This window comes from Rhyacophila brunnea, unplaced genomic scaffold (assembly GCF_057557595.1).
Source record: "Rhyacophila brunnea isolate RB1 unplaced genomic scaffold, BYU_Rbru_1.0 scaffold_1, whole genome shotgun sequence".
NCBI lineage: Eukaryota > Metazoa > Arthropoda > Insecta > Trichoptera > Rhyacophilidae > Rhyacophila > Rhyacophila brunnea.
The window spans coordinates 27,124,485-27,143,888 of record NW_028232751.1 but is presented as its reverse complement, the minus strand read 5'-3'; the positions used below and the strand labels follow the sequence as shown (position 1 = coordinate 27,143,888).

Here is a 19,404-nt window from a genome sequence, read left to right as displayed (position 1 = left end):
AGGCAGTTGGTTGTATTAACTTTTTCTAAAAAATGTCTTGTTTGCCACGACCTTTAATGGTGCATTTAGTAGCGCGTTTGACCGTCGACTAAAAGGTCGGTAGCTCGAGGCTGACCGTGACAATATATTATTTCTTACATAATTATATTTTTCTATCTCTCTATATCTCACAAAACCGGAGAATATATCGATTAAAAATGAGGTAAGTTTTAGTATGCTATTTTCACTAACCGACAGAGTGGTGTGACAAATTGTCCACTATAAAAAATAGCACCAAGACTGAAACGCTACCTACTCGTTTTTCTTAAGCTGAATCAGAAATATACGTCTTTTATTGTGTTAACTGTCAATTCATGGTGGAAATGCATTGTAATACTTACTCATTATTATTTTTTAAATATAACCGTTTTTATTAAAATTATTTATTTATTTTAATTATTAATATTTACACGGAACGTGATTTGAACTATTAACACTCTTGGCGTTGTGCTTCGCAATTTAAGCTATAATGAGAATGGCTTCAAGTTGAATTCTGTGAAAATATTTTCAGGTATGTTTTTGAGGTGTTATGAAATATTACAGATAATTTACCAGATTGACAATTTTTTTGTCTGTGCGTACTAGGCTTTATGCATCATTTTTAACATAAATCAAAGTAGTGAGTATTTCATAAATTATTCATTTCTCTGACATGTTACACTCTTTCTTTGCTATTGCGATACCCTTTATTTTGTTGTAGTGTAGATACACTTGAAGATTTTTTTGCCTACCTAATGAGAAAACGTGGTTTTTTGTTCCGTTTAAAGATACTTACGGCTGCTGAAAAAATGGCATTTTCAGCTTTTCTGTTTTTTTCCCACCGACCAGACATCCGACATTGTGACGTTGGGACTTTTTTATTTACTTTTAACTAGCGTCATGGGATGCGTACATGTACATTCTTTTTTCCCTAGTGTGTGCGTAACTTATACCTACTGTTTTTTTAAACATTTTCCTACTCAACACCCAGGACCCCGGAAGTGTTCATATTATGAATCCTATATAAGGATACAAAAGTTGTCGGTCCCCCTTTTCAAACTTTTTTGAATAGGTGAGAAAACCGCTTATGACTTCTAGTAATCAATATATTTAACAAATACATTATATTTACTGTGGATTGTTCGGCAGTTTTGTATTAGCTTTTGTTACTTACTACAATTTTTAAGTTTGTCTCTACGGACTCCTCTCTCACATTGGTACTCTTGTAAATTCAGTCAAATCACATTTGAGTGCATAGCGACCTCAGTCTTGGATAATTACTCCTGAGACATTCGTCAAACGTAGGGCCTTGTGATATGCCCGTGATATTAAGACCGAGTGTGATGCGGGGCGGCTTGGTTTGAAGGGATCTATGTGTGTGTCGTGGGGTCGTTAGGTATATGGTGACCAGGGAAACAGATACATCAAAACCCCGTCAAAATGGTCCCGTAATACGCTCGATTAAGACCGGGTGTAGTGCGGGACGGGTGTGGTTTGGTGTGGCCATTAACTTCAATGTTAAATCGTTTATTTGTCGTCGAGTTCTACCTACATGATGAAAACCACATCCTCTGGGAATATCCAGGAGAAGAGGTGCTCAAGTCGGTACAACCAGCTGTTGGGTCCATCGGGCCGTCTAACGTGGTCGCCACAAAGGACAATTTTATTGTGTTTAACAAATTTACGGCGTCTTATTGCGAACGTGAAGATCTCTTCACATAGTTTTGTATGTTCGTGTTGTTTTAGCTTTGTTTTTTTTTGTACAATATATATTAATAATTAGAATACTTTATTTTTGTAAGCACACCGTGCTCCTCTCTCCCATGGATACTTTTCATTAGAAAGTCTTTGTGAACTCGGTCAAAGCACATTTGAGTTCGTGGCGGCCTCAGTTTTTGGGTATCTTCTCCTGAGACATTCATAGGCGTTAAAAAATCTGCTGATGCTTCACATCCAAATGTAGAGCCTCGTGATACGCTCGATTCAGACCGAGTGGGGTGCGAGGCGGATTGATTTAGAGTGACCTTTGTCTTGTGTAGTCGTTTATAGTATGACCAGGGAAACGCATGTGAATACTTCCAATATCCGTTTATTTGGGTTGAAAAAATAAAGATGTTAATTTGGACCTGTGTGCGTGTGGTCCCGACGTTTTGCCACATACTGACTTGAGCCGGGACTCTAAAGAACACCCCCCTCGTAGTGAAATGATTAAGTAGCATTGTGATAATTTTATACACCGTCAAAATCTTATAATACCAATATAAAATATACTATCGCGGACTGACTTGGGACAGGACGCTACATTACTATTGAAATGTATGTCATTAAACACGTAAAAAAATGTCATGAAGTTATTGAAAAACCATACATTTTGTTGTTTTTAGATGAAGTTAAAACTAAACTATTTCGAAATATGATTCATATTTCAGAACGATTACATTGCTGTTCTTCAAATATTCACTTACTTAACGTGGAGGAGGGGTGGGGGGTTATTATAACAATACCAAAACTTTGAATTACATTTTGTTTTTTGAAACGTCTATGTTTTTTTAAATTATCTCAAAAATATAAATTCTTAATTATTTATTCAATAACAATCATTAAAAGAATTATAAATAATATAAATACCAAAACTTTTAATCACATTTTGTTTTTGGAAACATCAATGTTTTTTTTTAAATTATCTCAAACATATAAATTCTTAATTATTTATTCAATAACAATCATTAAAAGAATTATAAATAATATAAATACCAAAACTTTTAATCACATTTTGTTTTTTGAAACATCTATGTTTTTTTTAAATTATCTCAAACATATAAATTCTTAATTATTTATTTAATAACAATCATTAAAAGAATTATAAATAATATAATGAGAGCCTTCAACGAACTTTCACTTAAATATTTTTTTTACGACTTTTTTTTTTAAATATTTTTAGATACGTATGGATTTCAGTATTTTATATCAACATATAGTATCACTTCACTTTGACTTTAATATATTCTGGAATCCAATGAATCCTATCTGCAGGGAATCATAATTATATTAATTATATTATTACAATTTTTAACAGTGATTCAAGAACGATTTAGGTGTTAATGGTTTTATTGGTATAAATACTTGTATATATTGTTTTGCAGCGTTAGTTGTAAAAAATTGATAACTTGTTGTGAGGCTTCGCTTTGGTTACTTGCTTACGTGCTGCCATTTGCGATTTTACGTTATTGTTCATCAATGAGTCAATAAGAACTCGTGACGCGCGGGCCAGATCTGCCTGTTTTAATGTGGCCTGTGGTTTTAATATGTTTGCAATCATAGAATTATTAATGTTTAAATTTAATTTTAATAATAGAAGACTATTCCTTTTTTCTATTTTGTTCTATTGATATGATGGCCGTCATTTTTATTTACGGTTGAAGTTTTACGGAACTAATTATGGCCCGCAGATTAAAAAGGTTGTCCATGCCTGAAATAATTGTACACCATTATAAAAACTCTGAGCATAAGTGTGAAGCTTAAGTAGGTACCTACTACAAACGAGGCTGTAATGCGAAATCATTTGTAACTATGTCAATCATTAGAATTAGTAGCATTTTTCAGTTTCGCTTGAATATACACAGTTGAGCTCTTACTTTGTATAAGAAGATTCCCTCCATCGCACTATTAATTTTTTTTTCGAAAACTATAACAGTTCTTTAAAATATAGTGATAATGTTGACACCATGACCACAGAGTGTTAGTTGTCCATCTGTGTTTTTTGTTGGCGACCCATGTCAGAGTCAGAATGGCAGCACGGCGTAAATGATTTTCAGTACAGTGTGATTAAAAGATAATATCACCTCGTTAACTTCACAGTATCCTTGTGTTAGGTAGATGCACACTCTACAGGAATAATAATGAATGTCGACTTCATTTTGTTTCTAGTAAAATTCTAGTTATCATAGTAGTTTGTCTAGTAACGTAACTAGTAGGTAGAATTCTTGTCTCTGAAGCTGTACTGTTAGAACCCGCAATTGTTTTTCAAGGTTCGGTTCCAGTGGAAAAATCATATTCGGTACCGTTTCTCTAGCCGTACGTAGGAATATTATTTTAATTTCAAGTAGTATATGAATTAATAGGTATATTGTTTTAGTTTTGAATAGCAAGGTTCAGCATTTATCCAAAATATTACACAATTCAAAATTAAACTTCAGAATTTTCAAAGGGTGCAGTTTCGCGGATTTGATCCTAGGGTCGGTAAAATATGCATGCGATGTGTATTTTACTGGATATGTACATAATTAATTTTCGGCAAAGTCTAACTTGAGGCACACAAGCTCTGAGATTCAGAAATAAAAAGCTGTCGACTTTCATTCTGGATAGGAAAAAATGAAGCCAAGAATTGGAAAAAAATCATTTATAACATTTTTTTCCTAACAAAAATCATCCTAAAATATTAATGTCTCGAAAAATTAATAAACCAATCTCGAATCACGAGAATCGGGAAAAGTTATCAGAACGCAAGTTCTGATCCGTATCGTCGGTTAAATATTATTAGTAACAACTGATTTATGTAACTGCTGGTCATCGACTTAAATATATAAACCAATAATTAAATTTATAATAAAAATCTGCCTGACTGTTTCAGTCATCTCGGCCGAATATCATGACAATTTTTGTAATAGGTAATTGGAAGGGAGAGCTTAGAAGGTCTTCTCTTAGAATCCGGAGAGATTTTTTTTTTGGATAAAATTAACAATTTTTCGCTCGAATAATAAACATCTTTCGAAAATTCTCGAGGATCAAAATATTCTCGAATCTTGACAATTAAAAACGTTAAACAATTACAAACTCATTTTTTTAGTAGCCAGATGGCAATTTACAATATTTAAATTAATTCTTCTTGTTTTCCACGTCAACCTCATTGACTTATGTAATTAACATTTTCAAGTCCATTTAATTACATTTTAATTTATAAACTTGATAATCTAAAATATTTGTCGAAAAAATGCTTATAGTTTCCAGAATTTTTTACTACTTATTTCATTTTTATTTAAATTGTCCAGGTGTACGTATTATTGATAGCTGGATATGTATATTATAGATATCTGGGTAATATGTCTGAAAAATGCGCCGAGTATGCCAAATTAACTTTGTAGATTAACTATAATGCATTTATGTATGTATGCGTAAATGAGAACAGGGATGAGTCGAAATCAATGACGCTGAAATCTGAATTATTAAAGTTTGTCCAGAAGTTCACATACAAACTTATTCTAAACTCAAATCTTCTTTTAGCTCTCCAGAATTTATCTCTCTTTTCGTATTTTTTCCTTATCTTTTTATGTATTTCGAAAATATAGATACACGTAGATATCTGTAAATAAAAACCGATGAACTACTGCTCAATCAATATAATATGTAACAAATATTTATATTATATGAGTTGCCATTTATTAAAATCTTTATTAATTCATCAATTTATTATTCAATGAGCAACGTATTTTATTCTTTGATATAAAAAGTCGAAGCATTTCGCGCCACATTTGCCAATCATTCGCCCTTCTGTGTAACCAAGTAAACCCTGTGATTATCCGGTGTAATTAATTCTCATGTGGATAATCTCGCCGGTAATTTACCGGCTTTACCGGTTAAATAAATTCATAAATAGGCGTTGGATTATTTGCAATGTACAAATCTTTTTATAAGCAGGTGTTTTTATTTTACGAAGGTGACTGAAAAATACCTCATTGGTAAAAGTGAGCTGAACTCTCCGAAAAAAAGTAATTTAATTTTTCACTCCTTAAAAAGTTGTAGTGAAAATTCTGAATTTTAGCCTCTAGGGAGTTGCGTTTTGCAGCATTGGTGGCGTTTTATTAATATATATTATGAACTTCCTTTTGAAACTCAGCTGTCTACCGTCGAAAAAGAGAAGCAACTTTGAAGTTAATCAGTTATCCGAGTATAAATCATTCGGTGTGGCTACGTCGGTCATTACTTACATTTATTGATTACGATAAAAGAGTTTGCGGAATAACTAGATGACATCTTAAAGTGGGTATTCACTATTCAATACTTATTGATTAACTAAAGTTAAACAAAAATAACCGTATGAACCGAGATTTCAATATGATATATTGATCGATTAAAGTTGATTCATCAAAAGTTTGACTTAATCCTACTTTGTTTTCCAAGTTATGGGTTTCGCAAATGTAAAATATTTTTTGATTGAGAAAAATGGACCTTCAAAATAATATAAGTACTAAACTTTCATAAAACACATAGGCAGTACCTACCTATTAGATACACGTATTATGGCAAAAAAGAATGTAAAATGTTGCTATTTCTCCGATTTTACGACTCACTTACAAACTCCATTGAAAATTTTACCGAACATAATATAATTTGACTATATTATGTAACATTTTAAATTAAAATTGTCAGGTGTTGAGAAAATAATAATTTTCAAAAGTCCTACATATAGTCTATATGGCCATCTGATCCATCATATGGCTTTATTCGTAATTTTAACACAACTTCCTTTACAATAATACTCTTTATATTTCATTGTATTATGGTCTTGGAGGTTAATTTCTAATTTGGGAAAAGATAATGTATCATAATGGCATATAATATGTCTTTCCTACAAAGTCTACACGTTAAGCATACAAAGACATATCAAATTCTCCAATTTCCTCCATTACCTACATAGCACGTTGGCCCTTAATTTATTAATGACTGTGTAAAAACTGCTTCACCACGAACATCGTTTGATAATCCGGGTTTAATTACTTTCTTTAAAATTTTAAATATTTCAAGCTTAAAATAAATCCTACCACTGGATCTTTCGTTTTCCACTCCTGAATTACGCAGTAACACTGTAAACAAATATATATTTTTTAAAAAAATGCAATTTATATATGTCATCTTCGGAAAATTGTCCGTTCGGTCAATTTTTCGTGAACCGAATGTTCCACAATAATAATCTGTCGAAGCGGTTTACGTCTGTTAATTTTTCCTCATTTCTTTATAGAGAGGATCGAAATTTAGGCCGGCTTTCCAGTGACGTCATCATTTACCCCTGCCACCCTTGAAAATGACACGGCAACAATATTCAGATTGTAAAAGCATTTCTTTTTTTTTCATAGAGGACCTGTAAAGTAATCGGACCTTTTACGCCGGGGCACCGGTCGGGACCTTTTCTAGCGAAAAATCTCGTATTATTGGACATGACGGCTTTCGCGCGTATCGCCCCCGAAGCACCAGTGGTACATACCCTTTTATCCGATGTCCTTTTTACCGATTACAGGCCTAAGGTCATATTTTCCGTGTCATAAAATATTTTTGTTGCTCTTTGAATTTGAAAATGTTTAACAAAATGATTATCGAATGAAAGGAAACTGCGACAAAAGGAAATTTCTTAGCCGTATTTATTCTGATCCTGTGAATGATAATTTTTTTATAAAATAATATTACTGCGAGAGTTTGGTTCAGGTGCTTGTTCATGTTAACATGGTCGCAGGACAACTCCCAACTGATCCCTTCTCAGGAATACGAATTCGAAAGCGCTTATGCTCGTCTTGCTAAAAAGGCGCAAAGTTTAAACAAAATTCAAACTGGCCTTGCTTTGGTCAATCAATCAATCACGATTACAATAATAAACGAGTTCACACCTATTACGATGTATTATTACGATGGTAACACTACGTTCATAGGTATTTGATATATTGAATTGAATGCGTATGTTACCCATTGTTATTTATGTGGTTTATATCAGATTGCCTCATATTTAGATCAGTCTGTCTTAATCTAAGCATAAAAACTGATTTAACGAAGATAAAATTGCTTCAAATTGAAAATGCGAAGAACATAATTTACTCCCAAGTTGTGACTAATACCTGCCGCGTGTTTTCTTCGCAAATGGGCCCGCAACACGCGATGCTAGCAGGCAGGCAGGCAGGTAACTTACGTGTGAGAATTTTTTTAAATAAGAGATAGGCTTTTTTTAATATGAGCGAATTCCACGTGGTACTTGTTTCGTATCTCCCATGTAAAACACCTGAAGCAGAAAATGCTTTCCCACGGTTAATTTTACATACCCTATGATAGGGGAGCAGAAACTTTTGTAGATAATTTACTGTCATAGGATATTTATCGAAGTATATTTCTCTAACTCAGTGGTTTCCGACTTTTTCGTTTCACTACTCAAAAATCTACTTAAAAATCCCAACCGACTGGTAGAGGTAAGCTGTTCTTTCAAAAACAATAAAATTATTACACCATGACATGAACATTAGACGTTCAAAACTGGTCCAAAAATGGTTTCTATAAATGAAACCGTATCAACGTATTTAATTAAAACTGTCTGGAATCATCAAGATTTTCAAACAGCCTGCGGTATCACTGGCAATTAATCGAGGGCACAGCAGCGCACCTACCATAACTTGAAGAGTTGTGTACTATTTTGTAAGATAAATAATAATTATATACAAATAATGTGGTATTCAACCGAGGGTGCGCGTATCATCAAGAACCAAAACTATTTCGTATCTATAATAAATTATAGTTGTGACCAGCGTTGCCAACTTAACGTTTTTCTTGCCAGATCTAGCATTTTTCAATAGGCATCTAGCTTGCAAAAAATGCATCTAACTTATTGCGTTTTTAATGCGTTCAGCAGCTTTAAATGTGCTGAAAATAAGCTAGATATTTAATTTATCTAGCTTGCAAAAAATGCATATATCTTATGGCGTTTTTTGATGCATTCAACAGCTTTAAATGTTCTGAAAATCAGTTGATACGAAGGTAGGTCAGTACTTAAGAAATAAAATAACACAATCAAACAATATAAGCATTCTTGGCGTTATGGTGATATAATGGTATCAGATATTATAATTTGATGTGTGTTTACTGATTAGGAATGTGGAATCGGATTGATGATTATCGGGGATTCCACTATCTGGTATTACCGAATTATTACTTATCGTAAGTTGTTTAATTTTTTTTGTTAATTTTGAAGCGTTTCTGGAAAGATGTATGGTTTTTTTGCACTTTTTTTTCAGTATTGAAAAATTGTTATTGAAATTTTATTTTCACAAAATTCAGCATTTTTTCTGCCCGATGGCTTGTTTTCGTACCCCGTCTAGCATGTTTTGTCAACGACAGTTGGCAACACTGGTTGTGACCAAAATGTAGGAAGAATATTTTTTTTATCTGAAACGTAAACCGTTAAAGTTACTGTTGAAAAAAGTGTGACTAAATCAATTGGTGGGGTGGGGTCGCAATGAAACCTACACACACTATTGTTCGCACATCATACACTTTGAAGTGTGTTTCATCCAGATTTAACACCTACGGATTTCAGAATAGACTCGCTTGCTTTCCTGCGAACATTCTCCACGCTAGACACCGCGCTTTGATTTCATCCATAACCACCGATAGGATGCTGAACTGCTATTCGTTTCGACAAGGAACACTGCTATATTATATAATTATATTTTACTGATATCTTTAATTTTAAATAATCTAAACAGATTTTAGAAAAAAACCTGTGATTCAATAAAACTCGCTCACGGTGGCCGAGCGGCTTAACCGTCGGTTTATATTTTATAATGTCGTGGTCCTAGGTTCGATGCCAGGGTCTTAGTATTTATTACCTAAGAAACGAAAGTAATACTGTGCTTCAATATAATAACAAATGATCATAATATTGTTACTTTTACATGTATTCAACAAATAGTAGCATATAAAAAAAACACCACGATGGCCGAACGGCTTACGCGATGTTTTATAATGTCGTATGTTCCAGGTTCGAATCCTGGGTCTGGCAAATACACATATTGTTTTTTCAATTTGTGATTAGAGTCAAAGTATGGACCTAACAGGTTGAGCAAAAATGGCTAACGTCCATTTTTCGTAAAAAAAAAAAACCCTTCTTATACAACCTCCACTCTTTGGAGGCCCATATGATCCTCTCAAGATCGAATATGGTGAAGTTAATAAAACTATAAAATAATATGTACTTTTTGGAATCACACTTTTTGATCCAATATTTTTAGCATTAAAAAAACTTCTTTATAAGGTGAAAATGATTTTGAAAAGTCATATTGATAACGTGTATTTTTGTTTTTAAATCGAGCTTTTGTGCGGTTAGAATACCAAAACTTGAATTTAAATAAATAAAAAGCTTTCAAGCTATTATTTGTATTTATATTTTATGGAAAAATCGATGTGTTTATGCTTCAAAATGAAAGTTAAGATAAAAATAAATATATAAATGAATTTATTTATAGCACGTTCTCAAAACAGTGACTTGTATTATTTTATTGAAAATTATTACTCACGTACTAATAACAACGTTGATAAAGCTCAGAGTTGCTCGGTTAACAAAGTTTGCAAACTTCTGAACAAACGTAATAATAACATGTTTCAATGTAAGTAATAAAATAACATGATATTATATGATTTTGCTGTACAAATATACTGTGTATATATTCCGAACCAGAGAGAATAAATAATTATGAATTGTTACAGTATTGAGCACATACTAACACTATGATTATCTTTTTCTATCGTCTCATCACCTTCAAATTACACGTGTTCATTTATTAACTAACTAGGTATCTACTGAAAATAGTTGCTATACTCATTGTAATAATTATTGTGGTCTGGTGACACCGTCTTATTAGTAGATAAGTACTTTTGACATTCATTGTGATAAAATGATAAATATATTGTATGCATAAATATAGCTGTTTCATACTTCAAAATTAACATCAAAAACTTATATATTAGATATTACAAAAAAAATCTATAAACAATGTTAGACCAAATGGGACTCGAATTTGCTTCTACTAAAATTCACAGTCAAGTAAATATAAGTAGGTATGTATATCCAAAACATAATTTGTCAACATTCACCATGCCCACATGGTGATTATATAAATAACAATATATTTGAGGTTAAACTTTTTGACCGGATTTACCATAGAGCTTCATGTGCTGTAGCACAAGGCCCTCCAAATAGTTGCTGTCCCGGAACCCGATATTTAAAAAGTTGGGCTTTTTGCGAGCCCCCGAAAATACAGATCTGCGCTTGTATTGGATGCCGATAGTCAGCGATGAAATAGCATAATTTTATCTATGTTTCAAAAGTTAGCAGGCGCACCTACATAATCCGCTCTAATATTGAGATTTTCTATGCATAATGTGTCATGTACCTTTAATTGAGTCCATGGTCGGGTTTGATTAACTTTCCTCTTTAAGCACTACGGTGTATGGTTGTAGCATCAGTCCCGTGCGGCTCCGTTTCGGGACGGAATGAGCACTTAAAATCACTTCTTTCAGATACGTTTATAGCGTCATGGAAGGCGGCCGTGCATATCCACGGCTGTACATACATGACGGGTGGTGGTGGGAAAACAAAGTAGTATTACAATCGTTTGGCACTGCAGCCCTTGCAATTTATGACTTACACAGCTTTATCCTACTACTTAAAATGTAAATTAAATGGTGATCCATCAGAATGTACGATTGTCAAGTGAGTTTTCAGCGTGCATTTGAACAAACATCGCATTTGATTAGTTATAATTTTGTGTTTTCAGGATTAGTTATTTTCTATAATTATAACCAACTTCAAATGATAACAATGCTTTTCCATTTTCGCAGACATGTCCCACGAGGAAGCTCTGGAGCAACGTTTGGCAGAGCTCCAAGTTCGGTTGCAGTATTTAGAGTCGGTGTACCGGGCGCGGCAGGAGGACGTCGCGGCGCTGCTGCAGCGTCCGCCGGTTAATGGCACCATCGGCGTCCGCCCAACACCCCCACTCTCCACCAACGTCAGAAACCTGCTCAAGAACATGACAGGTATGTAATTCGTCTAGATCGTTTTATTAACATTTAACCAGAGAGGACCCTTTTTTGAGTTGCTCCGCTCCGGGACGTAATACTTGCTCCAGCTCCACTCCAGGGTCTGCTCCGCTCCGGGTATAAAGTTTGAATAGGTATTATATGTATATAAATGATAAAAAATAAAAATATATGAGTAGTTTTGAAATAAGATCTAAATTATTCGTCCTTTTCATTATTATTTATATTAAACAAAATTTCCGACATCAAATTGTCTGTGAAAAAGTGAGATTATTTATCACGCGGCAGTGTTGCCATATTTCAAATAATTCGTGTTGCAAAGTGTCAAAGTAAATATAATATTTTCATTAGATTTTAGGACGAAAATTTAATAATAAAAAAAAACATCCGGAGCAGTGGAGCACTACAAATTTTCAGTGCTCCGGCTCCGTTCCTGCTCCGGGTAAAGCCCCATTGCTCCACTGCTCCATGCTCATGCTCCGACCTCTCCTGCAACGCTCTAATTTTAACAAAAATACTATAAATTGTATTCTACAAATTGATGGAGGCGACCAAGGTTCGAATTAAATTGTAGCGTCATCCCATTATTCACACTATAAACAGACTGGATCTCCCTTATTATTCACTAAAGAAATTATTTCGGAAATCATAATCTCAATAATGATTAGCTCTGCAAACCGCGTTGACATACCTAGTTTTTTACTTTAAATTTGTTGTATAACGTTGGTGAATTGATGAGTTTCCATGACCACGGATTTAAATTAATCTGACATCAGTAAAGGACCTATTCAATTACTAACCACATTTTGCTCCAGGCATCTTAGAAGGGGTAATGTAATACAAAACGTTCATCTGCTTCCCCATACAGGTAGATATATAACTATATTACACTCCTTAATCTTTATTGGATGTTTACGCTAAACATAAGAAATCTTCGCGGTGATTAACTAATAATTGAAAAGCATTATTAACAGGTTGCTAAATTCAATTAGGAGCGATTATTTTGAGATGGGTGCGCAGTTCGAGCTCGACTGCGCTAATGAACTAAGTATGTACTACATGCACAGTTCATAGGTAGTGGGACGATTCGCAGAAAGTGAGCGCGTTCAAGATTAATAAATTTTCATTTTATTTCAACACTGACACTAGGTAAATAATTGTCTTCCTCTTCATCGGCATCTCGTCTCTCAGGAACGTGACCCAGTTTTCTATATGACCGTGCTCCAATAATCTCGTAATTCACGTAGGGATTTTGTTCGTGAAAAACCCCCGGAATTCATGATTTAGACGATAGATAGTCAACCTGGTTCCTACCCACCACTAGTGGACGTTCCAGCTTTCATGGTGGGCGGTAGGGGTTTTAAAAACATTTTCATAATGTTTTCATAAAATTCCCCGTGAAAAAAATGCCTATCTTATATCCAAATATGTGGAAAATGATATTCAGTTTATTGATACCTTTCCCTACCTCATATCTTGTGGAATCTTTAATTTATATGCTTTAACTTGCTGTAACTCTGATTTATAATTTTTATAAAGTAAAGTTATTTACTTACTTTATAAATCACCATTACTGTGGAACCGGTGGACGGTTAGAAAATTTCTATCTGGCAGAGTCCACCGCCATATTTTAAATGCGTCGAACCTTTATCTTTCGAATGCTTATACACAGGTATTTGGAAGATTAATAAAGACCTCAATCGCTATGATAATGTTGTTACTCTTCCAAATTAATTGCAGTTTCGACATGGCACGAAAAAAATATAGACCAAAAATTACAGTAGAAACAGTGGAATGTAATAGTAAATTGTCACTTGGTCAATTTTTCCATGTAAAAAAATGTGTCTTAAAGCAGATAAGTCATTTTGACAAACTCGGGTTAGTATGATTCCAGGCTGTAAAATCAGCTGGGCATTTTTCCAGACAACCGCAATGTAAGATGTCAGACAGTGTTTTTTGTACATTTTCACAAAAAATGCAGTTGAACACTTTTACTTGTATGACGACGATATCAATAACCGAAGCGTTTGATTAAACACCGCGACCGTGCCCCGAAGTAACACCACCAATGGATTATTGGTTCTACTCCTTGGGAAAACAAACAGTATGATTCTCATTTCATGGATACATACAGGTACAAATATCAACACTAACAAGGATGGCAGAGTTTTCATATTTTACTCATCGTATAAATTAAAAAAAAAAATAGTTTAACAAAGCTCTCTTCCAACTTTTTAAATATATTGTATAAACATTCATAATATAAAATATAAATTATTTTACGTAAGGCTTCAATTTCTTAAACCATTTTTGAAACAATGGAAATTAAACATACCTATTATTAATACAAATCTATACAATATATGCATAATCTTATTAGTGTTTTTATCAACCATAATATTAGATTTCATTGTGGCACTACTCAGCATTTAGGGATAGAAAATAGTATTCATTTTTTTTTTTTTTATATTATTAATAACCATGTCCTTGCTTTTTCGTACAAGGTGGTTGTTAGTAATTTGGAACAATCACAAATACCCAGGCTTTGAGAAAATCACATAAATATAGTATGTCCTCACGGGGTATCGAACCCAGAGCTCCCGGATGGAAGGCCAGCGCTGTACGCACTGCACTATGAGAGCCGCCTATTCAATTTATTAAATAACATTTCATGTTATGTCTGGGTTTTTTGATTTTTCTTCGGTATGAAACTGATTTCTGTATATTGTTTTCAAGTTCACAAAGGTAGAAAGTCCTTGTTCACAATGACATGTTATTAAAATATTTTTTTTAACTATATCCTATCCTAATATGATCAAATGGGTCACCACAGTGTGGACTTTTGTAATAACATATACATATATATATATTTTTACGAGAAATGGATGTTAGCCACTTGCTTGACCTGTCATGCCCATACTCCAAACAGATATTGAAAAAAAACAATATTTGTATTTTCCAGGCACAGGATTCGAACCTGGGACCGACGATGGTATAAACCGACGCGTTAGCCACCCGGCCATCTTGGTTACATAATTTTTGTGTAATGTAAAATTTTAAAGGCGTTTGTTGACATCCAAAGAATAGGGTAAAATCTTTGTTCTTCTAAAATTCCGAAAAAAATGTGCTACGGATTTAATATGTTCTGTTGCTAAAATGACAACTGGACGTACGAGTTAGGTATTTCTATATTTTTGAGTCTTCATTAACCTCAAAATTTTCCTGTTTACCACATATGGGGTAAATTGCCTATGTCGCCGACCCCTTCTCTTAACATGTGACAACTTTTTCCGTCAAGGTAAAAATACACCGTTATAATTTATTTTCTTCTCCTTTTTGACCCCTCGTCATGACCTGTCACCACATATTCCGGCAATCCACAGTACGCAAAATTACGTGGTACCATAGAGATTGTAGTACCAAAATAGATAGGGGTTGTAATATTACACCACATGGTAGTGCTTTTAAAAAACCAGCTTAAGTTAGTATGGTTGTATTGTTACAAATAGAAAACCTAATATTTTTTATCTTAGCATCACTGTATGTGTTCCTTATTAATATTAAAAAAATGCGAAGTTACTGTTAATTTCGATTTGATCAGATTGTTTATCTAAATCAGTGATGCACAACCTGAGACGCCAAGCCACTTACGACCAAGCCAAGTGAAATCCGATGTGATCCGATTTAGGGGTTTTATGAAATATAATAAAATTATAAACAAACAATATTATTCATTGTTTTATTTAACGTACATAGTTATTTCCACAATTGTTATATTATAAATATTACCGGTTTACATTTTCAAATAGTAGTTCATTTAGACAAAACCAGCCTTGTTTGTAATATAATATAATTAACTAAAATTTTGAACTGTGCGTTGCTTGTATTTTGTCAAGTATTAAACATTGTTGTCCAGTAAGACATCGTATATACTATGATATAGTCTGTAGTGTATAGTTGTATTGATTTCTTTTAGTATGATTCACGGCGCATATAACGATCAATGCATGTTAAATTTTAAATTTGACTGAAACAACAGTACATCTCACATTATTCTCGTCTAAAGATGACGTACCTACGTTATAAGATACCGGATAAAATATAAAGTAATACGTGATACTTGTAACCATTTCACCCCACAAAAATTATAATTTGGATAAATTTACGCTACTAATAAAAGGTTGTGCTTTACTTGGCAAAGTAATGGTGTTAAACTCATTAATCCGTGGTGTTTTTTTTCGTTTTATCCAGGAAACTCAGAAATAATGGGAACTGAAATACCTAACGGGTAAGGCGATAGCAGGTAACCGACTCGAGTAAGGAAGAATCCGGGTTAAACTTACACACGTGTCAAGAATACGTTGTATGTCGAATACTGAAAACTGCTCTCAGTTTATGCATTTACGCTCAGTTATTGTTGGTGTATTACGCACACTATTGACGTGCATAATGCGTGCTTCATTTTCGTAGGGCACTCACACATTCAAAAACCCTGCATCAACATGCGGCGTATTGAATATAGCCTATCGGTATTCTATTTATTATCTGTTCTGTGGTTTTATCTTATTTCGATGATACTTAGGTAACAATGGCAAAATAATATCTACTTTATCATTCTTATATTATCTACCTTACCTATTCTGGTACCAAAAATACTAAAGGCAAATATTTAGAAAATACTAATCCCGGGATATAATAATCGTTTTACTCACCTTTTATGAATTGTATTGTAACCAACCATTTTTTAAAGAATTTAAATCAGTTTTGCGTGAAGTACAGACACTTCTCTTCTAATGTAGTTGATGTTACAATATAACTTCATCTGTGAATGTGTCAATTTACATTATAATTATTAACGTCCCATTAATTTAACGTAGTCGTACGCTACGCTACCTTGAAGCTAACTTCGCAAACAAACGCATCCACTTACAAAGGATAAACATGACATTGTGTATTCGTATTACTACGGTGATAAGTGTAGGTACGCTATGCTATTTTTCCAGTGCTGTGGAAACGCTATAATATTATTTAGGATATGATAAAGTTCTAGTTAAGGTACATCAGAATCTCAAAGGATTTTTTTTAGTTAGAATCGTTAAATACAGCAGAAGTAGGGATTGCAATACTGGTATTTCAAAACCTGTATCCCAGTATTTTACGATACCGAACTACCGGTTTTAAATTTCAGGCAATACCTATATAGTCGGTGTTGAAAGTGGAAAAGGCTTAACAAGACTGTTTTTCTGTGACTGTATCTTTTTGTCGGGTCACGCGATGTCTGCTTTACTTCCGTGGCTCCTCATCGTCCTTGGTGACCAACACACAGCAGGTGACACATGCTATAAAATAGTAATAATTTAAAAAGATTTTTACATATATTATATTTATTGGTACTTAGATACTTGTAAATTCAATTATTTTTCGAATACCGGTATTAAAATATTCATTCGGTATTGCAATCCCTAAGTATCAGTACCTAGGATTCATTATTTCGTTAAGTTCAAATGTACTGAATGTGTTTATTTGGCAATGGCAATAATTATTTCAGGTGCTATACATACTTAGAGAGGTGCATTTTCTTTTGTGATTCGTCTACTTGCGACGATAGTAGGTAGGGTAAGGTAAGGTATTTTGGCAGTATAGGTAATTTGGCAGTAGTTTTTGAAAAAATGACTGTTAAATAACCTATCGCTATATATGCTTCAAAGACTCACTGATAGATGGAAAAATATCTAATAATATTAAAATAATTTACAGACGACGATTATCACACGCGTCTTCGCTGGTACAAAACAGTAAAGCGTTTGTCTTGTTGAAACATACGTATTTTGTTGATTTCAAAGAGACCTGTCTTATTTAATTTACTGTAATGTCATGACTTTTACAACTGAAATCAATTTATACTAGTGCGATTAAAAAATAAACGTAGTTTTTTGTTATGAAACTATTTTGAATGTAACATTTAGTGTTTTGCTGTGATTGCTTAGCTAATAGTGTGAAAATATTAACCTTTTAACTTCAAAATTATAAGTGCCCGTTATAATAATTTTTCAAAGGTAAAATTTTATTGATTTTATTTGATTTCTAGATAGTATAAAATACTGTTATATGTATTACGACATGTTTAATGATATTTCATCACAATTAAGTTAAATAAGACTATTTCCAAATTACTTAATTTTTTCAGCATAACAATTTTTTTTTTGCCTAATTCTAATAAAATGCTGAACTATTTGAAGAATGGTTGAGATTTTTCATACCCAGTATCTCTCAGATGTCAGAAAGAATAGTATTACGTCATGGATTCAGTGTTCGTTTTGCTATGTTCCTAATAATGTACGCTGCCAAGACGAGTCGACAGAAGAAGATATTTCCATGTGTGATAAGTGCAGTGGATCCATGAATTCGGATAATGATGAATAGTAGTTATAAACGAAATAATATTTTAAATATTTGTATACTTTATCATAGTGCCAAATTACCTAACCACTATTGCCAAATTACCTAGTCATTGACGATACATTAATAAGTTTAATATTACATTTAAACAAATAACTTTATCAATATTTTCTTCTACTCATACATTTTTAACATTATAATCTTTATGTGATTCCTTAAAAAGAATAAAACTTTTTATTTTAAAGTGTTCATTTTTTACATTTACTCAAAATACTGCCAAATAACCTTACCTTACCTATACACGAAAACTCGCGGTGCCAAGCCAGGAAGTGGTTGTGACTTACAATCCTACCACTGGATTATAAGGGGGTTAGAGCCGGTTTTCCAGGTAACGAAATGTGAGGAGTGTATGACGTATGTATATTATGGGTTCAGTTAAACAAATCACAAAAGAAACTACGTCTGTCTATATTATTTAGACGAATCCAAAGCACGCGCCCAGTATCCATCTAGGATCAAGGTACGGAGGTGAGGATTGGGATCCACGACTACTTTTCGGCCTGGCATAATGTCTTTTTGTGTATACCTCAAGTAGGCGAATCAGAAAAGTAAGTTCGTGTCTCTAATTATGTAGGTACAATTATATGGATTCGAACAGCACCCGGTAATAACAAGGTATGAATAATTATTTTATTGTGGGTATTCATTACGTGATTCACATCTTTAAGTTTACACTTTTGGATCCAGTATTATTTGGTCACTACTCACTAGTCATTTTACCACGTTTTTATTAGCCCGTATTCTTGTTTGTCCAGTACAAATTTTTTCTTGTTTGTCCAAATCTTGCAATCGATTTTTAACTAACTTCCCGACTAGCTAGACATTTTAAACTTTTAGAATATATCAGAACACGATGACAATGCATTCTTTTAATACTTTTAGCCATCTTTAAGCAGACTTGAATTCATTTTCAGTTACTTAATTCTGTTTTGTATGGAAAGTTATTTCGGAATAAATCCGTCGAAAGTAAAACACTATTATTGGTTGCTAAGGGGGTCCTAGCAACTAAATTATTAATATATACGTGCGTTACTATGGAAATCAATATGAAATGTCAAAATGACATTTCAGTATTCT

General features: G+C 33.3%; 1 protein-coding gene across 1 annotated transcript in view; it reads left to right on the top strand.

The window, feature by feature from the left end:
* The window catches only part of Mgat4a (alpha-1,3-mannosyl-glycoprotein 4-beta-N-acetylglucosaminyltransferase a), a 598,161-nt gene that overhangs the window by 526,869 nt on the left and 51,888 nt on the right, over positions 1-19,404 (top strand). The window contains exon 3 of the mRNA XM_085942816.1: positions 11,668-11,865. Coding sequence (XP_085798942.1) covers positions 11,668-11,865 — 198 coding nt within the window. The remainder of the gene's footprint in view (positions 1-11,667; positions 11,866-19,404) is intronic.